This window comes from Bactrocera latifrons, unplaced genomic scaffold (assembly GCF_001853355.1).
Source record: "Bactrocera latifrons isolate USDA-ARS-PBARC rearing strain unplaced genomic scaffold, ASM185335v1 scaffold_413, whole genome shotgun sequence".
In the NCBI taxonomy this organism is placed as follows: Eukaryota; Metazoa; Arthropoda; class Insecta; order Diptera; family Tephritidae; genus Bactrocera; species Bactrocera latifrons.
In genome coordinates this window covers 114,970-139,171 of record NW_017537061.1, presented here as the reverse complement: position 1 = coordinate 139,171, position 24,202 = coordinate 114,970, and the positions used below count along the sequence as shown (strand labels likewise).

General features: G+C 35.4%; 1 protein-coding gene across 10 annotated transcripts; it reads left to right on the top strand.

Moving 5' to 3' along the window:
* Window positions 1-6,171: 6,171 nt before the first annotated feature.
* On the top strand, window positions 6,172-23,968 carry LOC108972677. 10 transcript variants are annotated; one of them, XM_018939381.1, is made up of 9 exons: window positions 6,172-6,913; window positions 14,415-14,583; window positions 17,599-17,844; window positions 19,533-19,663; window positions 19,723-19,966; window positions 20,032-20,146; window positions 21,363-21,504; window positions 22,566-22,639; window positions 23,575-23,968. In XM_018939381.1, exons 1-9 carry the CDS (start codon window positions 6,896-6,898, stop codon window positions 23,771-23,773), a joined length of 1,338 nt encoding a protein of 445 aa, XP_018794926.1. In that variant the 5' UTR covers window positions 6,172-6,895; the 3' UTR covers window positions 23,774-23,968. The 10 variants fall into 10 exon arrangements, with proteins under 10 accessions (XP_018794926.1, XP_018794923.1, XP_018794922.1 ...); XM_018939378.1 differs by having other exon boundaries at window positions 6,172-6,280; window positions 14,045-14,583; window positions 23,575-23,967; XM_018939377.1 differs by having other exon boundaries at window positions 6,172-6,280; window positions 13,985-14,583; window positions 23,575-23,967.
* Window positions 23,969-24,202: the final 234 nt, after the last annotated feature.

Genomic DNA, 24,202 nt, shown 5'->3' with positions numbered 1-24,202 from the left:
AATAACAAATTTTTTGCTGTTACAATTGAAAAAAAAATTCTATGTTTATATTTGTCACAAATTCACATAGGCAAAATCTGTCAGTATTTAGGCAAAGCAATTTTTCAAATTAACATTATAAATTGTGAGATAGCAGAGCAACTTGAACATAAAGTTTTTAATTAAAAATAATTTTATGTCATTAAAACTTCCTTCCATAGAGCTAAAGACATTGTGTATGAAACATTTTTATTTATTTCTTAATGCAATAAATATATTGCACATACCGTAGACGCGTTATCAATGGTGCCATGGGGCGTATGAGTAACCTTTTGAAGCTAAAATATACTACAAACTTCTATTGACTTAGTTTAATATACATATGTATGTATCTCTTCCGATATTCCGTAAGTTTTATTAAATTTTACTAACACACACACAAGTACATATGCATATACATATGTGTACCTGTATACACTCTTATTTACATGTATGGCATTGGTACTTCGACTTATGCCCAACTGCTTCGATAGAAATACAATCTTATTGCCGTAAAATACAAAAACTAAAGTGCACATGCATATAGCTTTGTTTCAATTAAATTTTGTTCATATAAAAACAACAACAATGTTCAAGCATAGTATATCTACATAAGCGTTTATTTATGTTATTTTGTATTAAACTGTTATCTGTCACAAATAAAAAATGTACTGTCAATAAGTTAAGCACAATATAAACACATGTACACATGCTCATTTAGTCATTTTGTCCTATAAATACGTACATATTTACAATTACTCATATTTTTGCTGCTCTCTGTTTGCCAGCAATTGCCTGCATTGCAAATATTGCGGCCTCATTAATAACACATTCACATAAATCAGCAAGTGCTTCCTTTATGGGTAATAAAAATATATTATATGTTGTTTGTGTGTGTATGTGTAACAAACCAGAAATTTGCAGATACTAAAGGTATGCAAAAAACAGTGTAATTTATAACGTACAACGCATACCGAGATCTCGGGATTGCTTATAAGAAGTGAATTTCTTATTGATTGTTTGATTTTCATAAAATCTTTTTAGTATTCTCTTAGATGTTTCAGTGAAATGATGTTTCCTAACATATGCTAATTACGTTATATGTTAATATCCCCTTCACAAGTGGATTCCTTATAGAATAAAAGGATATAAAAAATCTCTACCTCGATTTTGAACGGTCGCTTTGTATGACAGCTATACATATGTTATAGTGGTCCGATCTGAAGTATATGTACGGAGTTTATAACCTTGCCTTGCATAATATTGAGTGCCAAATTTTGTGAAGATATCTCCTTAACTAAAAAAGTATTCCGTACAAGGAATTATTTCTAACCGATCCATTTGTATGGCAGCTAAACGTTATAGTGGTCCGATCTAAACTATATGTTCGGAGAATGAATGAGAATCTTGGATAAAAATGTATGCTAAATTTCGTGAAGATATCTTGTCAAATAAAAAAGTTCTTTCCACAAAAACTTGATTTTGATCGGTCAGTTTGTATGGCAGCCTTATGTTATAGTAGTCCGATTCAAACAAAATCTTTGGAGATTGTAGGTCTATTTCATACAATAATTCATGCGAAATTTCGTGAAGATATCTCATTAAATAAGGAGATTTTTCATGGAAAAACTTTATTTTGATCTATCAGTTTGTTTGACAGCTGTGTACTATAGTGGGCCGATATCGGCACTTTTGATAAATTAGCAGGTTCTTGTAGGGAAAATCACGTGTGCAAAATTTCAGGTCGAAATTTCAAAAGCGTAGTGTAAAAAGTATTTAATTTAATATCCCGAAAAAAATATAGTAGCTGCCAACGGGATCCCACTAATGAACAAAATAGCACTCTATAAACATATGCGCATATACTTCCACACATTGGTATAAGTATAAAATTTTATTATCATATGATTAAATATTTGCACCGGAATTTATTGTGTGTTGGGCGGCGCACCGCAGCAGCGGGAGCAGAGATTTAATCACAACAACAAACATGCATTATATGAAAATTGTTTGTTTGCGTGTTTGTTGTTGCTTGTGGCGCTGCTTGTTAGCGCAAGTAGCAACAATGTGACGAAATAATTTGTAGGCCTCACTTAAAGCTTACAATGGACCCACCACCACGAATGCTAGCAATATAAATTGTAAAAGTCACCTGACATTCTGTGGGAAATTGAATAAATTCTCGTTGCAAGGACACATTTTGTTGCAACTATTTCCGTACTTCGCTCTCATTTACTTTTTTTTCTTCTTCTGCTACTTTAGCATCCTTTTAATGGCTGTTTGGTTCGTAAAGGCAAAGCAAATTGCCGAAAAAGCGGCTTCTGTTATTTGAGCTTGGCAGCATTATGATGATGATGTTGTTGTTATTTTTATGATGCTGAGGAATGATTTATAGACATACTTTTGTATCATATTGCTTTTGAGATAGTAAAAATATATGAGTGTGTAATTGGACGGACTTTTATGACGAATGCCAAACGCTCAAAAGAGGTTGGGAATATGCGAAGACAGACTTTTTAAGGGACTTGAACTAAAAGGACTGGATGGATAGTGATGACAACTTTTGATCGGAAATAAATTAGAATTCGTTTTAATAGATCACATGGGAACGACTCCCCGAAGGCATGACTTTTCGCTCAATCTTCCAAGTTTTACCAGAATACTGTGAGTTTTTTGCAGACAGACCTGCTCAGAAAGACGTGTTACAGCATGATACGTTACAATGATCTCCAAAACAGCTTACAAAAAAATCGATTATGACTGGCATTAATACCATTTTGACCGTCATAAAACATTTGATCAAACTTGAACCGGACTACAAAAAAAAAACCGGTTTCACCTATTTTAATACACATCTTTATTGAGGACTTCAAAGTAAGCCTGATTAGCCAGACTGTAGGATTGGGGCGTTTCCAAGCCGATTTGAGGCAATTGTGGACCAAAAAGCATAATATCAGTCAATATCAGAGATATCTCTATATGTAGCTCGTTTGGAAAACTTTTTTATTTGAGAAATAATATTCACGAAATTCAGCACAGCGTATTGCCCAAGACAAGGCTACTGTAACATATAGCTGTCATACAAATTGATCGATTAATTACTAGTCCTTGTATGAACAGTTTTTTATTTGGGAATATATCTTCACTAAATTTGGCACGTAATATGTTCTAATATAGCGCTACAAGCACTGAAGAAATTGTGACAATCGGACCACTACAACATATAGCTGCCATACAAACTGACTGATCAATTTCACGTTCTTGTACGGAAAACTTTTTTATTTGAAAATATATCTTCAAGAAATGTAGTACGTCTTATAAGCCAAGACAATGCTACAATCTCTGAAGAAAATGTTTGGATTGGTCAACTATAAGATATAGCTGTCATACAACTTGAGCGATTAAAATCAAGAAAAAGATTTTTTTAAATCGTTTTGTGATAGACATTTTACCAAAATCTGGCGCTTCCACTAACAACGTTTTCTATTTAAGCCTTATTTCTGTCAATATAACACCTCAATATGTAAGATAATGAAACTACTGAGTATGACATGGCGTATGCGTAACATACTTCATATAAATTTTGTATGGAAGATGAAAAGTTATATTCCTACACAAAAATTACTAATTTTTAAATTGACACCAGCTGAAATATAATAAATATGTATATGCAAGTAAAATTTATACTAACCAAAGATAAAAAACTTCTTAATATAAATAATGAAAGAAAATAAACAAGCCAAGATACAAAATCAAACAACAAATTTCCATTAGTGAAACACTCAATTAACATTTCGCCGGCAAAGCATTCCAATTTAAGTGGCAAATGTTTATGCATGACAACCCTGCCTTTGCCGCTCTCCGAACAGCGCGGCGCCTAAGCAAACAGATAGCAATTGAAATAAGCGGCATGCTTTCAGGCGTTTGTACCAGTCGTCAGCATATGTGAATGTGCACATCTGCACTGAAACACTAATTTCCATGCAAATGTGTCAGTGTGCATGTGTTTGTGCTGATTTTTATTTACTTACGTTAAATCGATGTCCTTGTCTTCTGCAGGCGACCTTAAAAACTAAAGGTAAACAAACGAACACACAAGCTGGCGGCGTAACTTATTCTGTGTATGTTTGCGTGAGTTCACTATGTGTATTGACGTTGCCGGTACAAGAAGATAATAAAAAGCATATGACGATAGTAACGGTAAATAAATGCAGTCGACGACTTTTAGTAGTCATTAAAGTAAAACAAATGAGAAAGTGGCAATTAAAATTAAGTTCAAATAGTAAACAAATAACAATAAAATGATTAGCTTATTTATGATTATATTTTTAGAAGCAGTATTTTAGTCACTTAACTCGACTTTCCTCAGGAAACTAGCTCCAAATATGCTCTTGTATTTGACTGCCATTTCGGAATGAGTAAAAAGTTGGGATTTTGTCTGCGAGTCTGCGTTCTGCGAGTACGAATTCCTTTAGATAGACTTTCAAAACCCTTGTAGAGTATTACCGAAACTCTTTCGCTGTTCCCTGGTTTCACTGTATTTCAATTCAGTTAAATACTTTAGCGAATGCGACAACTACTTATTGGAAAAATCAAAATGTTGCGTTTTTGTGCCTCAAGTTTGGAAGCTCACATTGTTCTAAATATTTAAGCAAACAAGAACACATGTTAACTTCGATTGTCTCGAAGCTATATTGTCCTTTACAACTAAAAAGGTTTTCCATGCAAAAACTTGATTTCGATTGTTCAGTTTGTACGGCAGCCATGTGCTATTGTGGTCCGATCTAAAAAAAAAATTTTCTTCTTTACTGGCTTTTCTTCTTTACTGGACATGGATTATATCCGAGTTAACAGCATTGCGCCAGTCTTTACTTCTTTTCGCCACGTGGCGCCAATTGGATATTCCAAGCGAAGCCAGATCCTTCTTCACTTGGTACTTCCAACAGGTACTGCGTCGAATACTTTCAGAGATTTTGGACTTGCTTAGCGTCAGTTTACACAATCTCACGGTAGTTGTAGTAGTCTGCCTTTTTTGTGGACTGGGCAAAGTTCATTGAAATTCCAATCATTGGACATGCTTTCGTCTATTCGTTCGTATTCTGCAAAGAAGCTGATACATGCTCCTCATCAGTTCTTCAGCGCAGTATCAGCACAGTTCGTTCCGCTGCTTTGTTGTTTATGAGACGGGCAATTGCTAATCGAACTTCTTTATAGTCGGCCAATGGAACGTCTGATCCATCATCGGATTAACCATCTCCTGGCGCTATGCCTTCACTGCCATTCAGCAGGTTCCTTCCATAATTTCAGTCAGTCTGGGCATCTGTCACTAGATCACCTCTGAGGCTTCTAGCAGAGTCTATCTTCGGAGTTGTGGCCTTACCTAAGATAATTATCTATAAAAAATTTCGTGAAGACAACTTATCAAATAAAAATAAAAAGGGAAAGTTTATATGGTAGTAATAACTAAAAAAATGTACAGATATTTTAAGATTCCTTTGGATAATATTCTACTTTAAATTTCGTAAATATATCTCGTAAATTAAAAAAGTTTGTCATACAAAGATTTGACTTTGGTCGAACAGTTTTTATAGCAGTTTTATGCTATAGTAGCTCGATATCGGTGGTTCGAGCAAATAATCAGTTTCTTGGGGGGGAAAAGGATGTGTTGAGAATTTCAGATCGATATCTCAAAAAATGAGAAACTACTTCCGTTACATATAGATGAACGGGCAGACGGTTGTGGCTAAATCCATTCAACTCATCACGCTGATCATGTACTTATGAATAAACTTAAAAAAGTCTCCGACATACATATTCTTTTAGTTGCTACAGACTTCGTGACAAACTTTCGCCTTCAAAATACCTACATGACGTATGAGCAACATTTCACTCAAATTGTTGTTGTGAGTTATTATACTTTAAGCATTGCTACAAATTTTCTTTTGCCTGATTCAAAAAAATGCTCGTTTAGAAAAAAAAAAACAACAACAACAAAAATCATGTAAGAAAGGCGAAAGAATAAAACAAAAAGTCTCGATCTCTCTTTCGCTTCGCCGATCAGCTTCGTTAATACAGCTACAGTGTCTCGCGATTGTCCACACTCAAAAGACAAAAGCAGCCACGATCAGCTGTGTGACAGTTGCATGCCAAGTGCTTTGCGCGCCACTTCGCAGAATTTAGCCAGATTTTCGAATGATCATTCGCGTACAAGCCATTGGTCGTTTGGGCATTTCATACGAACGACCAGACATAGCGGACACAAGTGCGCAGGCAGACGTGTATTTATAAAATAGAATTTCAAGGTGCACGCACGCGAGTGTCAATGGCAGACCTTTGACAAAGTCGGTGACGCGCGACATTTTCACTCGTTCCTCGTGCGTATACACACATATATACACACGCTGTTGGTGTGTGCTGTGCGCTGGGCACAATTGTTTTAATGATACTTCGCTTGATTTAGTTACTGTATATGCTGCGGAAGTGTTGTGAAAAAATTTGGCGAAACTAGTGAATTCAGTATGTGTTGTGTATGCATGAGTGCAGAATTTCAAGTGACGTTTGACAAATTTATGTGATTTTTGGGAAAACAAGTTATAAATCTGCATAAATGTGTTTGCAAGTCTTAAAAATAGCATTTAATTGCATAATACGGAAATAAAATTCATTAACAGCAACAACTATACAAGCAGATAATTGCATAAATGTCGACGATTCTTCGCGTGTGGCATAGTAATAAACGAGAAAGGGCGAAAAACCACTAAGTTGCAACAACAAATCCCATTAGTTTAGCACTGTAGTTGAGATTTGACTATTGACTACTCTTATCCAACGCCCTCCACATCCGTCCGCCTGTTTCATATTGAACAAAATTTGATTTATGTATAACTATCTCTCTGTATGTATATGATATGTGTTTGTTAAGTCATTAAGAAACAAAAACAACAACATAAAACAACAACAAAAATAGCATCAATAATTTGCATGTGATATATTTAGGCACAATAATATACAAATTAACAAGCAATAACAATATTTAAATTATCAATTTGGTTATATATGTTGTGAATGTGTATGCAATAAAAAAAATTATGAGTTTTATATTATAAAAAAAATATATATTATAAAATTTATAAAAAATAATTATTAAATTAAATATATCTTAAAAAAAAAATTAAATAAATAATTTTAAAATAAATATGTTCACAGATAGTAGAGTTTCCTTTGACAATAATCCATGCCAAATTTCGAGAAGATATTTCGCCAAATGAAAGAATTTTTCATACCAGCACTTGATTCGAATCGTTCAGTTTGTATGACAGCTATATGCTACAGTTAACCGATCTCATCTAAATGTTCGGAGATTATAGCTCTGCTTTGGATAGTAATTTGTGTTGAATTTAGTGAAAACATATTTGCAAATAAAAAAGTTTCCATTAGAGGAGCTTTATTTTTCTCGGTTAGTTTTTACGACAACTATATGCAACAGTTATCCGATTTAAACAATATATTCGCATATTCGCATATTCGCAGATAGTAGAGTTTCCTTTGGCAATAATCAGTGCTAAATTTTGTGAAGATATCTCGCCAAATAAAGGAGTTTTCCATACCAGCACTTGATTCGAGTCGTTCAATTTGTATGACAGCTACATATATGCTGTAGTGAGCCGCTCACAACCAATTCTTCACAGATTGTTCCAATGTGTTAGGCTATAATCCATGTTAAATTTAGTGAAGATATCTCGCTAAATGAAAGAGCTTCATTCATCGTTCAGTTTGTATGGCAGCTATATGCTATAGTCGTCTGATTTAAGTGGTTCCGAAAAATGAGAATCTTTTTGTGTAGAAAAGAATACGGCCAACGGACATGGCTAAATAGATTTTGTTCACCACGCTGATCATTTAGTTATATATTTTACAAGGTATTAGACGTTTACTTCTGACTGTTACAAACATCGTGGCAAACTTAATATAGCCTGTTGTGATTTTTATTTAGATCGTTAGGAGGGTTTAAAATGTCTTCGCAACATGTAGACATTCTACGTGAGTGTTGTACCCACTAAGACACCACGCTAAGATTGATCCTTTAACGCTTTTGGAGCCAGCATCAAGCTTTTTGTCTCATCTTCTATTAATTCGAAGTATCGGGGACCGGAGAGTTTGCTTCCATATCTCTTTCTGGTTCCCATTTTTTCTACTAGATTTCCGTATAGAGTTATCGAAACTTGTTTTCTTCCATCGTCGGCAGTTAAAAAAGGTATGGTTTACCTTGTCTAGTGGTTCGTCTCCTTAAATACAAGCCTGACCCTCTGTTTTTTCCATGTTGTACAATTACTTTCGGAAATATTCGTAATCATAGAGCATCTCTGTTAAGTAGTAGTTCACCACATATGTTTCCTACAGTGCCATATCTTTTTATCTTCAAATAGTTTGGTGGTCCAGCTTTCTTTGCTCCCCCTATATTTATGGATCTTGTCGGAGTTCGAGCGTTTGCTTACTCGCCTGTTGCCTTCTGTACTTTTAGTCTGTCCTAATGCCATAACCAGAGTGGTCTTCTCGCATTTGCCAGTAGATCTATTGGAATGACGCCACTTGGCACTAGCACTGATTCGATTTATTTTCCACTATTATATAATAGCATTGTGTCCACGGGCAGTTTCCCTCTACAATTATTTGCAAGCGTACCTCAGAACCTCTTATATAACTCTAGGTAGTGACATGGTTACATTGGCTGATCAGTGCAGTTTTTTTGGCAGCCAGACTTAGCTCTTGTATATTCAATCATGTTTGTGTTCTCAGCATAACTTTTATTAGTTTGCGTCTGACTATGTCTATACGACAGCGGCGACGTGTCTGCATTACCAACGTGGTTGCAGTCGTCTGGCATTTCGACGTTTAAAGTTCCGTGGTCCAGAGGAGATCTTCTTTCCTTGCGGACTGACACTTCAATCATATTGTGGCCGATTACACCGGCTTACAAACCACACCAAACCGTTGTTTTTTCTAGATGAAATGGCAACTCTGAATCTCTACAGGTCGCCATTCGTCTCACATGAGGCAATTTTGTTTGTTTACTTACTCTTTGTACCAGGAATGGGCCTCAGCGCTGGACAAAATCGGGTTCGAAAATGTAGGACCTTCTTGGAACTTTTCAAAAACCCATAGAGCGAAGCAATGTCTCTCGGAAAGGTCGAGCGGCTTCAGTTCTTGCACAAGCTGTAGTTTGCACGCTTTCAATTTAAGAACTCGATGTAAAATGCGATAAGTCGTATACATCAGTCTGAGTTGCTGTGAACATCGGCGAATCGACTGTCCACAGTCTTCGTGTACACCTTTCAGCTACGTCTGCTATGTTTCTTCAGTGCGTGCTGGACGTGGTCTAATCGATCGAATATTATTCAATAATGAATGCTGCTTCTCAAGATAAGTAGCCCGATTAAGTTAACCATAAGTTGAGTGAAGTGTGCGAAACATATTCTTTACAGAACATGAATTTTCATAATAAAGTTGAAAGATTTGTAAACGTTGTTCGGACGAAAGTCTTTCCATGATGAAATACCAAACAATACTGAAAAAAAAAATATAAGATGACAGTTTGTCACGACTCAGGCGTGATCTGTAAAAAAAAAGGACCTGTATATGGATCAACATTTATTATAATACCAAAGACGTATTTTTGAAGTATTATTTCCTAAAACAATGTGATATGAACTATCGCCCACTGTATCTTGCGAAGGTGTTAATCGATCGGCTCGAAATTTAGCTGATAGTCTTAGAATATGTCCATAAATATAGTGAAATTGTTTGAAAAATCCGCATAAATCTAACACTTTTTTAAAAAATGTAAGCTAAATATCTCATAAATCTTTAAGATTGCTCAAAAATGTATTTTTTTTTTGTTGTTAAAAAATAATTAATTTTTTTTTCAACTTCAAGTTATAAAATACACCTTCTTTCTATTAAAAATGTATTTCATATATTATTTAAATACAAAAGTATGTATGTATGTATGTATATTCACTTATTGGCTCTGCAACGTTCCAACGCGTTGGCATTTCTATTTTGGTCGCAATGCGATTCTCAAGTGCCATTTTCATTTTTATACAATTTTTCATACGCATTTGTAGTMTATACATACATACATACATATGTATGTATCGGACTACATATATATATTTATATTGTATGTTATTTGTTTTTGTTTTCAATTTGTTTTTCGTGACGCTTTCGCTTCATCGTTATTGTATGTGGACGCAAACGAAACATTTTTCAAAAGTAAAAAATTGGAACTCAAACACCTCAATGTTTTGACTGCATTTAAAAGTTCGCTAAATTCGTTAAAATTTTAATTAGCAGACTATATATAGGCTACTGACGTATTAGGTACTAGGTACCACAAATTCGCGCGCATATTAGGTTGTCAAAAAAGTCTTGCGGTACTCTCGCTAGTTGGCGCTGAGAGCGCGTAATTCTAGTTTTATTTGTCGCATCGGGTCATGCTGTACGTACCTTTTTGGAAAGCTCATTTCATACGCTAACTCGTGTTTGATTGATTGTCGTTTCTTTTAAGTCGTTCGGGAGATATAGCGTCGCAAACATAGAGCAAAATACTACGATAAAGGCAAAAATGCATCTCAAGCCGCCAATAAAATTTGTGCAGTTTATGGACCCGATACAGTTTCCATTTCCACCGCACAACGATGGTTTCAACGTTTTCGTTCTGGTGTAGAGGTGGTCGAAGATGCGCCACGCCCCGAAGGCCTGTCGTCGAAAATTGGGATAAAATCGCTGAATTGGTCGAAAGAGACCCGCATTGTAGCAGCCGTAGCATTGGTCAAGAGCTGGGCATGAGTTATCAAAAAAAATTTTATGAACAATTGAAAATTCAATAAAAATACCGCAAGACTTTTTTGACAACCTAATATAATATACAGGAGCAAACATTGTATATATGGGGTCCAACGACAAGAACGACGTGTGATGTTAAAATGAAATCAAGGCTCTCAGTTGGTCAAAATGAGTTCTGTTTTTATGTTTTTTTTATTTTTTTATTTATTTATTTTCTTTTTTTTGTTTTCTGCCGTCGGCCATATGTTCACCTTGCTCCGGGTATGCAACTTCTCCCGGTTACACAGATTTTCGATGTCTCGATGTGTAGCATTTCATATGGTTTTTCAAAAAAAAAGCACTCAAAACCAGTGCGTGAATAAAGAAAAATTCAATAAACTACAACCACGAAATATTTTATGGTTTCAATCCTTTAAGCTCAAGTTCATAAATCAAAATTGTGACACGCTTCTTTTTCCGTTGTCAGCGTCTTTCATAAATTTTTTTTATGCGCCACAAAACCGCAAAACCCAATTTCAATACTACAAAAGCCTTGATCTGCATAAATCATGGTATTCTTTGTTTACTTGTTGATAAGCACCAACAACTGATTGAAATGCACACATCCAACGGACTTTTTTGGTCTGAAACTGTTTGCGCGCGTCAATGCATACATGTGTATGCACTTGGGTAAAAACCCTGTAGGAAATATTTTACACAAAGAAGAAAAAAGGTTTGGGAAAAGATGGAAGCAAATAATATTATCATATGTTGCATCATACTATCGTATATTGTTGAGTTGAAGTAGTTAATTATGGTTCGCTCGAAAGTGCGAAAGCTACTAATCTTTTCCCTACAGTTTTAAATTTGCTAAAAGCTTGTTGAGCTAATGATATACCGATTTAAAGCCGGGTTTAAGCGATTTTTAAATGCATTTCATAATTTTTGGTCAATTATTCTTAATCTAATATAAACAAGTCGCCCAATACATTCTCTTTTTTAAAGTGTTTATGTCTTTTTCGTCTATTTTGGAAATAACAATGACACCAATTTTGAACCCCGGCGAAGTCGATCAGCCTCATTCCATTTGGAAATGTTTCAACTTGGCCGACCGTAATGCCAAAAATATCTTTTTTGACCACTCGTCTCAGTCCTTTGCCGTCTATCACACTTTTTGGACGACAGTGATGCCAGTCTTTACTCTAACGAGAACATCAACCAGCGCGTAAGCGTTATCATCCCAATTAAGGGACCGAAAAATTCAAGTAGATACGTTTTAAAACGGTTAGTCTCCCATCCGAGTGTGTTGTTTTCTTTTCATCAGGGGCGTTTTTTACATGGCGGGGCCCAAACCCAGCGGACAGCCTTAAGGCGGGATGGTTTGCCTTCTCACTTTAGCTCGCCTTCAAACAGATATTCTTTGGCTACCAAGAGGATACTTGGTCCGGAAGTCATGAGCTGCCTGAGCCACATGTAAAAGAATCGTCGTTCTGGCCACTCACAAGTGAATGGCAATCAGAGAACTTTTCTCACTTGCGTGAACTTTTACACATGACTCCATTCTTCATACTTGGATTATTTCTGAATTTTATTTCGAGGTCGTTTTTAGAGATTTTCAGAGAACTTTCCTCACTTGCGTGAACTTTAACACATGACTCCATTCTTCATAATTGGATTATTTCTAAATTTTATTTCGAGGTCGTTTTTAGAGATTTTCGCAAACTAAAAGAATACGTATTTTTTTACTTAAGCTTAAATGGTCCTCCTACCCATTAAGTGGTATTCTTGTAGCTGCAGTGATATAGAATATTCACCAAAAGTTAACTCACTCTGCTTTAAGGAATTTTTCTTTGTTAGACCAAAAACAATTCATTGCTATGCATTTTTCCTACAGGGTGTTTATATGAGTAGACACTTGTGGGCGTTTGCAGGACTTTCAGACTGCTTTCTGGGCGGTGAACCAACATTTACATGTTGCTAGTAATTAAAATGGATTGCGTTACACTACTCAAAACATAACATTAGATATAAATCTCGAGTGGCAACACTAGTCTCATGAAAAAACCATATTAAAATTGAGTATAGGTAGGAATTAAAGTAACTGGGTAGAAACAAAAAACCAATTAGAAACAAATAACATTGTATAATTGCGGGGTGAACAGGCGCAAGCAGTAATTTATCGCAAATATACACGCGTGTTAAGATTGCGTGACTGCAGGCGCACCGCCGACGCCGCTCAAATGTGCCAATTTGTTATTTCCTCTCTAACATTACCGTTAAAGCGGAAATTTGCTATATCCGCCGCGGGCTAAATATTGATTGTAATTGAGTGTGAGTATGAGAGCAAGTGAGTGGTTGGTGAGTTTGACTGTGGGAGTGTGGGAGAGTTCTTTTCAGTGGGTGTGGGGGAGAATTATTCTGAGTGGAAGGGAGGGAGAGTGATTCTGAGTGGAAGTGAGTGAGTGGAAAGGAAGCGAATGGGCTACATGAAAGAACGCCTGAGTGAAAACGCAGTGAGAGTCAAGTAGTGCTGGGAGCGCTGGTATTCTATCGTAAATTTTTGTGGTTTTAGCGTGCGTTTGCCGCGCTTGTGATTAATGGTGCCTAGTGCGCCCACTTGCCGGTCTTTTGTATGTACTTTTACTCTGCTATTGTTGTTGTATATAGTCTGTCAGACAGTGCACACTTTACAATATGCGCGCTTTGGTTTTTTATTTACTTTTCCCAAGCGTTCACGTAAAGTTTTGCGCCATGCATCAAGCTGCTGTTGGTCGCCGTGTCACTCTGCGCTCCCTATCTACCATTCGTCTACTTCGCCACGTGCGCATTTGATGGCAACAGTTAGCGCGCAGAGTAGCTGCAATGCGAATTTGACGCTGTGGGCAATTTTCGGTCACCGCCATTGTTGTTGGGACTATAGAAAATGAGCAGCATTTGTGTGGAATATAATTGGCTGCTATTATTTGAGGATTTTTGTCGACTTAGTTTGGCTGAATTTTGCGTGAAATATAATTTGAGTGAATAGGGTTGCCATATTCAATAAAAAAATAAAAAAAATTACTTATTAGGGTTGCCATCTTTATTAAAAAATACAATAAAATTTAGTTTTAAGTAAAATAATAATAAAAGTAATGAAATACAGTCAACAAATTTGCATTTACCGTTAACTTTTGCTACAAATCAACAAAACAACAATAACAAGAAGAAATACCCCAAAAGCTGCAGTATTTACAAAACTGAAAAATTGTCCGTGAACGGCAACAACAGCTAAACATAAAAATAACAACAAGTACAACAACTATATTATTGCCATAACTTAACAACAATAGCAACAGTACGCACCGAAAATATTAAGCATACAAACTTAGGTTGCTCATACGACACGTCACACATAAGCAATTACAACCACAACAACAATAGTGCGTTTACAAAAACACTAACCCACACATAAAAACTTGGTATATCAAAAAATACAAAAACAAAAATAACAAAAACAAAATATACAAATACAAAATCAAAATAGTAAAAGTCAACAACAAAAACCACTCAAAATGAATTTAATGTTTCGCAAGCATTTTCGCGAAGGTGGAGGTGGAAAGTCCGGTGGCGGCGGCAGTAAGCTGCAACCGAAGGCTAATCGCACGAAACGCTCACGCGACATGGGCGCCCAACAGGAGGATATCCATTATCGGACGCATTTATTCTTTGCACCCAGTCGCCCTGGCATGGATGTGGGGGAAGGTAGGCGTATGCATAAATGTTGTTGTTAGCTGCACCATTCTGCAATAAGTCGCTTGTTTTCAAATTACAACAAAAATAAACACTAAATAATTGGAAATCAAAAACAACTTATCAAAACACAAAATTCATAAAAATTGTTAGTTTCAAAAAACAAAAATTTCAACAAAAAAAAATCACAAAAAAAAATATTTTTTTTTTTATTTTCGAAATTTTTCAAAATTAATGATTGGCAAACGTGTTAAATCCCTTAGATCAAAACAATGTTTTCCAACGTTCAGACGACACAATTAACTCGACTCATACACTGACGCACCCGTAGTGGTTTGGGTTCGCTCGCGCGTCGCTAAATTGCACCGTTTTCATAATATTTTCGTTTTGCGTTTTTTATTTTTCTTTATTTTCCATCCTCTATGTGTGTCAAGCATTCTCATTTAATGCCCAAAAAATTAACATTTCGCATAAAATTGCATAGTAGCTATACTAATCCGTTAGTTTTAATAAAAGTGGTCTTTGGTTAGTGGTTTAATAAAATCTATTTTCATTAAGAATATTATAACTTTTCTGCCATTTCTGATATCATTTTTTCCATCGCGGTTTCTGGTAGAGGATTAGATTGGCTAAAAAAACTGCCCTAGTGGAATATTTTTTAGTTAAAAAAATCGAATACTTACAGTTTTGAAATGTGGAGTATGATATGGTTTTTGAAAGCAGGAGTCCCCAGCAAGAAGCTATTAAATTTTAGCACATCTATCTTAGCCTTTGTTATAGCTTAACTCGACACTGGATTCTATTTAACTGTCTTGATCGTCAATCCCTAAAAGTCGGTCTCTGCTTGATTCCACGTGAAAGCTGGAAGTTAAACAAAGCTAAAAAATTAAAGCTCCGAATGCTCACCGCGGCCCAGTAGAGTATAAAATATACGAGACTGAAGCGTCAATTGAAAATAATAATAATATTAGGTCGTAAAAATTACTCCGCCTTTTAAGTACGCATTCTTTTGCACAGTAGATGGCGCTGGCGCCCATGTATCCGACAAAAATCACCATATGTTGAGCATTATGAATAAATTTGAAATTGTCTACGTTTGATATAAAACTAAAACCACAGCTTAAATCAAAAATATATTTATTTTGTGGTTAAGTAAAAAATAATTTAAATTTTCGTGTAAAAATATTTTAGAAGCACATCTCTCTCTCTCTGATTAGTATGATATTAATCACGCCAATCATCTATATACGCTTTATAGGTCCACCAGCGTTTCCTTCTGGTTGAAGGAGTCAAAAAATTATAAGAAACCACGTAAAGATATTATAAGACGATATTTAGTTAACAGTTATAATTATAACAATCTAGTCTACTAGTTTTTCTCATTTCATAAACCCATAAATAATGACAAAAATAAGCATTTATGATTATAACAGCCTAAGCAAGCTCCTCAAGAGAGCTGTAGAGACTTTAGACATACCATTCAACTAGAGGAGGTAATCGTAACGGACACATATTGTTTTTATCTAGCTAAGCCTTATCAACTTTGCGAGATTCCTTAAAAATAGTTTTCTGTCACTATAACAACAATAACAGTTTATATTTCTAAAACAAAAAAATTAAAATCAATCGCGATATGCGAACCTCTGGGATTTCCAGTATGGAAAGAAATATTGAAATTGAAAAAAAAAAAATGTTCATTACTTCGGCCATAAATGGTTGATTTTTAAAAAGGCCCTGCCATCGGATCAGTACTACCTAGAGAAAAAGGGTAGTGAGTTAGAATTGATTACGATAACCTTAAACAATTAATGACTTTAATAAATCTATATTGTTTTAATCGGACGTTATTCTTTCCTATTATCATAATAGGAAATTTGCCTTTAACTTAAAATTAATATGAGTTAACTTAAGAGAAATGCTGGAACACCTTTTAAGCCTTTGTTCAGCACTATCTAGAACTCGACTGAAGTACCTAGCTTCGGAGTTCAAAGGACACGACGAAGTTTCAAACGTAGAAATCAAGTCGTTCTTAAAGTTCGCAAAAAACGTTGACGTAAGACAAACTTACTAAGGACCAGTAGGTCTATGTATAACGCGATAGACGCCCGGTATAACCTAACATAAAATTTCATTTTATAGACTAACTTATCACGACTGAGGAGGTAAACTGATGACTGACTGATCAAATTTCAATCTAAATTCTTGAATAGACTGTGATTTCTTTTCTACCAACCAATCAAAGAGTGTTACGTTATCAATAGTATTGATCATTTCGAACTTTTTTTAAATCAAATCATAAAACCATTATGAGCCTGATCTTGAGGCAAATTTATAGAATTGTCTGAACATATACATATGTGAAGGAAAATTTGCAATTTAGTTAATTAATCAATATAAATTGATTTACAGTGAAACGCTGTACAAAAGGACAATCTATAATTGAGTTAATTAAGACAGAATTAACTCAATTAATTTCACTGAAAATAAAGGAAATTTGGGATATAATTGATTTACAGTAAACGGTTGTAAAAAAGGAAATTTTATAATTGAGTTAATTAATTGACACAATTATGTAAATTGACTTATTTAAATTAACTGAATAAGTGAAGGAAATTGAATCGATATAATTAATACCTACATTTAGTTCAGTAATTAAGCTTAATTGAGTCAACGTAATTGACACAATTAGGAAAATTTACTCAATTTAGGTGTCAACTCAATTAATATATTAGTTCCGTAAAGTTAATTGCGTCAAATAAGATAAATGAGTCAATTAAGATAATGCCTCAATTAAGCTAATAGTCGGTATTTATTGTATATAAATTTTACACGGTTTTTGTAATTAATTCACTAACACAAACACACACGCATATGTAGTTTTTACACTTGAGTACGTTAAAGGCATCACTAAACTACATACTTACAAACATACACGTACTAAAAATCAAAAAGTACACAAAAAACACAAAAAATACCAAACCAAATTCAGTAAATGCCAACAACAACAAACATCCTTTAAATCAACAGAACTCATTGCAGAAAGGTGCACTGCCTTATCGGGTGCGTGCACACCGTTATCGACCACCACAACATCACTTTCACTTCCACCTCAGCCATATGAAGTGGACACACCGCAGCCCCTAGTCGATCGCAAGCCGTCCATATCTCTATTAAGATGGAATAATAGTGTTAGAATACGGAATGGTCAGGTTGCTACGGTACTATCGAATGCAGCAGCAACAACAACGGCGCGTTTTCAAGCTGACAGGCAAGGTTTGAATTTCCGTTTCCTCTCTAATACGACTGACAAAATTTAAAAAAAAAAAAAAAAACACACACACACACACAACAGCAACAATAATAATAATCATAACGAAAATAAAAGTATAATGCAATTAAATTTAAAAAAAAATCTACCAAAAGCCATTGCTGCAAAACTAATTCTTTAGCGTAAAAAATTTAAATTAAAAACTTATTTGAAAATTTGTATTAATATGTGTTATAGCGCCCATTCTTTAAATAAATAGACAAACTTCTATTTCCACTACAACTCCTACAATCTCCCACCCATCCACACGCCTATCATTACCGTACCTCATCCAATGTCTAACATTGCCTTGAAAGCTGGAGAAGCAGATTTTAGCGTAAAATATTACACACAGAGGAACAATGGCCAATAAAAGTACATTTGAGAGAAATTCTATTTCCTTAAGCACTAAAGTTGTTTTTGTAAATTTCGCGTAATGCAATAAAGTGACCTTGAACTTATTTCTTTCCGCGAAATTTGACTTTGAAGTTGTTTATCAACTACTTAAATGCTGAAATGAGTTTTTTTTTCATAAAGCTTCGTGTCCTTGTGGTTTCGTAACGGAAACGTCTATAAATATTTAAGTTTTTGTCAATGTGGTTAACGGTCGGTGATTCTGCGATGTGTTGTTTTGTCGATTTATTGTCTATTGAAAACAATTTTATTAAAACTATAACGATTTCGAAGCTTTTTAACGGTACATTTTGGTTTCATGTTTCCCCTGTGCTGCAAAAAAATAGCTGAAAAAATTATTTCAATTAATTAACTAGAAATGATTAATATATAAGCTAAAAAATACTGAAAGCTCATTTATAAAACTCAAAATTAATTTTACTCGAGCTTTTTTAGCCTGATCAAAAGCTTTTTTAGAAACTCAAATTTATATTCATTTGAGCTCTTTTAACCTGATCGAAAGCTATTTCTGAAGCTCAAAATTAATTTTAGCTGAGCTTTTTTAACCTAATCGAAAGCTCGGCGTACTTCGAATGAATATAGTAAAAGTTTTGCATTAAATTTCATCTTAACCTAAAAGAAAGCTGTTTCTGAAACTCAAAATTAGTTTTACCCGAGCTTTTTTAACCTAATCTAAAGCTCGGCGCGCTTCCTGTAAATCCTTTAAAAGCTTTTGACCAAATTTGATCTCAAACAGAAAGTAAATATGCAAAGTATTGCTGTTAAATAAATTTTCAGCACAAAAATATATAAAAATGACCACTAAAAACTCTCAACAGACAGTCATATAAATTATATGCAACTGCTTATATCAAAAAGAGTATACCTGCTATCTCTAAACACTACTTAAAGCTCAAAGACTGTCTATTGTAGTCAAAATAATACTAACCAACAAAGTTTTTAAAACAGTAAAAGCACCAGCAGCAGTTTAAAAAGCTCTAAGCAGCTTATCAGCTCATAAATCATATGTGTAAGTCCTTTAACAGTGGAAGCTTTCTATACTACTGCGTTCAATTTAATTTGAAAATGTATTAAATCTGAAAAAAAAACGACAAAGCTTTGTCAAATTTAAAACTAAAAGCTTCATAAAGCTTTATGCTAAGTAACCAACATTTTTGTATTAATTTTTTTTGCTACTCTCAAACTAATTAAAATATTTACAAAAACAAACAATAATTTGTTAACAAACAAATTTTTCCAGTTGGTTACGACAATGCGGCCGGCACATCGGCTGCTGTGCGCTCGGAACCGATTTCATTATCAGCGCTGGATCGCGATTGCTTTATTATACCGGTACACAGTGTCGATCGTTTTCTGCCAGCTGGTATACCGGTAAGTGGGCTGCGCATAAATATACAGTTACAGTCATAAAGTCAACAAATTTCTTGCAGCTACCCGCCCCCTCTGCTGATGGCAAAACTAACAGCCCACTTAGCATACTAGAGGTGTCCGATCCGAAATTATGCATACTCGTACATTTAATGAGTCCTTTGGAGCCGATTGATCCAATGCTGGAGTCACCGCTGTCACATCCATTGCTGAAACAACGCGCCGTTGCGGCCGAGCTCGTCTCCGAGGTGCAACAGGCAAATACGGCGGTGGGTGGCATGCTACTGGCCAACATGGAGAAGAATGGTAGGTTGACCGTACCGTGTAAAATGTAGAGCAGTGAAAAAAATTTGTTTCTATTTGCTTTACAGCGGATTTTCCATTTATATCGTACTATTTAATCAATACTACACAAACGGATCCATCGCACTTTTACTCGGGCATACGCGTCTCATCACTATCGAAATTCGAGCCGAAATCACTAAAGTGAGTATTAAGAGATTGTAGTTTAGGGATCCCTGTCATCATAAAACATTTTATAAAATATCGCAACCATTCGTTAAGTTGTTAAGAGTGATTTTAGCTTTCTTTAGCCACGAAGATGATTTTCAGGATCTTCAGTTCTCAACTCTTTGGTGTATTCGCCGTCGGCTTTATGTAGTGAGTAAAGAAGTGTATTATCACTAAGCAGTTTTAGGGTTCAGAAAGATTTTCGTAGTATAGGTAGGTTCCGCAGGTATCGGTAAGTCCTTGGGTTTATTTTTGGTATGGAAAAACTCTGACAAAATCTTTTCGCCACTCTAAAACCACTGCACTCCTAAAATCCATTTCAAATGACACGGTCAACTAAAAACGTTCCTGGTCGAAACGTGGCGGGCTGATGTAAACGTTGGTCCAGACAGGATCGACGGTTTGCTAGGTGTTTGGTGGGATTGGCAGAGAATCATCTATCGTGAGCTGTACACCGTTATAGACAACAACTATCGTTGTATTTTTACGTGAGCATCTGCCGACGACAGACTTACCCCACGGTGCTTAAAGCACATAGATCAAAATATTGCGTTGATCAGAGCCCCAAAAAATACTTGTTTTTTGCATTATTTGGACTATCAAAACAGCCAGCTTTAGTTTGRATGGATGGATTTGTGATTCCATCCGGACAGCGCCAAACGACACACATCGATAGCGACTCGGCAGAAGTTCTGCGAGCTTGATCCAGCGATTCCGAGTTGGCCTTTTGTGAAAAGTTCGCTCGAAGAGAAGCTAATGCAAACATAAATTGTCGGTATCAGAGTATTGTGGCCTACCAGCGACAGTTTCAAATTCTACTTAGAGAGACTTGAGTTATTTGCAGGGAACATTTTCTGCCTGCAACCTAACCTAACCTTTATTTTCAGAAATATTAAGAAATTACGGGAGAACTATTTATTCACATTTTCGCTACCCTTATCAACTTTAGTTATCTTTAGATATATGTATATATGTATATGTATATATGTATAAATATATACATAAGTACCTTGTTAAAAATAATCCATCAATATTGGCATTGTAACAAAAGCTCATTGTGTTCCACTTGTGCTTTGTTGTAAGCCATTTTTTTCCAATGATTGTTTACATATAACCTTCTCATGTTTACCCACACCTACAATAATACTTTTAGAGAGTTTCAATATTTCATTATTTTCACTTATACAACTAGATATACTGCCGCTCATACCTTGGACTTGTATAGCGAAGTGGCTGCCATTTGCCGTCCGCCATTGGTATTGGCACCCAATGAAAGTGGTAGCTTCAAGAAGACACAGACGCCAGCAACAGGCTACATAATCAGCGTGTTTAAGGTATACATGTACCGTTAGATGTAGCTATATATATCTATAAATGCAACTTGCTATTTAACGTGCTTGAGTCTAGTTAAATATTTATATGAGTTAGCTGTCAAAGCACTGTCAGAGTAGCAACCCTGCAGGAAAAAATTGGAGACGATAATGGCAACTCAAAAGTAATGCTGTTTAGCCGTACTTATACGGAAAGCTGGTAGAAATATAATATTCTATACTATTACTGCTCAAGGAAATTCTTTCAAAGCACTTCTTATGAATGGAACTCTGTAAAATAATAAACGCAGTCAACGGATTTAAAGCCTTACGAGATCTACTACAAATACGTCTCCAAAATTTTGAAATATCCACTTAGCCAGAACTCGTTCTCTTCATATAACTTCTTAGCAAATGGTAAAATGATCCCCAGACAAGGGTTGAAACTTCATACTAAGAAAATTTCCCATATTAAGAAGTTTCCCGGACCAACTTTAGCCACCAAACTGTCGCCGTTATGCTATTCTTGCCTTTAATTGGTTTTTTCTCTCTTCCTCTTCATATAACTCTTTAGAAAATGGGATAATGACGCATACCCTAGGGGTGAAACACATCTTCTTTCTTCTTCTTACTGGCGTAGACACAGCTTATGCGTTTATAGCTGGAGTTAACAACAGCACGCCAGTCGTTTCTTCTTTTCGCTACGTGGCGGCAATTGGATATTCCAAGCGAAACAGCTTCCCTGCGCTGGGCTTAGGACGCGTCACGTCAATAACTGTATCAATGAAAACTAATCGATAGCCTCGAGTTGAAACATCATATTATGAAAATTTCCCAAGGCAAGAAGTTTTTCGGGTCAGCCAAAGCAAACTGCCTTCAAGTGAACTTTTCTGCATGGTATACTCAATAGTGTACTATTCCTGTATCTAGAGAGAAAATGGAATTTTAAATAACTAATAAAGGGTTAATATTAGCATGTTGTAGACATTGGAGAAGACAGTGTAGAATTAATATTGCTTTGCATAATTTTTTGCACTCAAGTGTATGAAATATTTAATTGCAATGAATACTGTATATTCACTTAGGTTTTTGAAGGCGATGACGGTGAACGTTTCGAGAAGAATTGGCTGTACTGGACGGGAGCGCGTATGCTATATCGGTAAGTGGAGGTTGAATAGCTAGATAGGGAAGAGCTTGTGTCAAGCTTATAGTAAAATGCATTGAATAAATCAATAATGATTTGAATCTTGAAGAAGTTTATAAGACAACCTACATTAGATCGAGTCAATATTGCATAGCGTGAACCATTTCGAGGTGCCCTAGTTTTTTAAAGTATAAACACAGAAAATTTTAATTTAATTGCGAATGTTTATTGTCCTTCGAAAGAACATCCTTTAGCATGTATTTTTTGAAGATTATCTCTTTCAAATGTTGACCGCGACTATGTCTCACATGGTCCATCTCTTGAAGCCAATTTTTGATGACTAGTTCGAGGATTTTGACTGGTAACTGGCGAGTGACACTTGATGTTTTGGTCCAAAGTCTCAATCGAATTCCCATAGGATTTATTGATGTGACATCATATCGCGATAATGGGCGCTATTGATGGTTACGTTCTCAACGCCATCTTTTATGAAGAAATATGGACCGATGATTCCACCGGCCAAACACCAAACCCAAAGTCGTTCGATACGTCAGTCCGAGTTGCTGCGAACGACACCGAATCGTCTCTGCACGTTCTTCGTTTACACTCTAAGCTATAGTTTCTTCACTGCGTCCTGGACGTGGTCTATTCGGTCGAATATTATCCAATAATGAATGCTGGGTATCAGGATGTGTGATGGTGTTGCGAATAGTACGCTCAGTAGGCTGATGATATTGATCATAAGTTGAACGAAGCGCGCGAAACACATTCTTTACAGAACGTGAATTGAAAAATGTATCTCTACATGGATCACCCGTTACTTTAAAGCGAGCAAATTACAATAACAAACCTTTTGTTTTTTTTAACAAACTCCTGACAAATACTCCTTATTACAGTAGTAAATAATAAGTTTTCTTTCACTTTTCTCTTTCTCTCCCACTGCACAACAGTTATTTGCCACGCGCCGCTGGTCTACGTCGTATTGCTCTACATAAGAGTACCTCGCAGCGTGGCGATAAAATGTATTTGTTGGTGTGCGAATGTGCTGACTTGCTCAAGGATATCTCTTCTGCTGCCTTCTTGATACCCGCACTGCGAGCGCGCCTCTGCGGCTACACGGGACTTTACAAGCCAATACAAGTGTTCTAAGGTTATGAGAAAACATAAAAAACAAACAACAACATTTATCAATAAAACAAAGTAAAATGTGAGTAGGAAAGCAAGAAATGTATATAGACATACATACATACACACGTGTGATAGCTCTAAATTAAGACAAAAGAAGAATTAAAATTGAAAAAAAAAAAAAATAATCCGTATTGAAAATTCAAAGAAAATAAGAATGAAAAACAACAAATTAAAAAAATTGTTGCATTAAATTGAAAATTGTTATTTATTTATAGACCACAGATTTAATAAAGCAAAAAGTACTAGAAATATGAACATGTGGCAAGCTCAAAATTTTAGTAGTTTGTAAAATTGTTAAAAAGTGAAATTAAAAAGAAAACTTATAATAAGAATAAAATAAAAAATAATTAAAAACTTAGTCCACTAAACCGAAAAGAAATAATGTTTTTG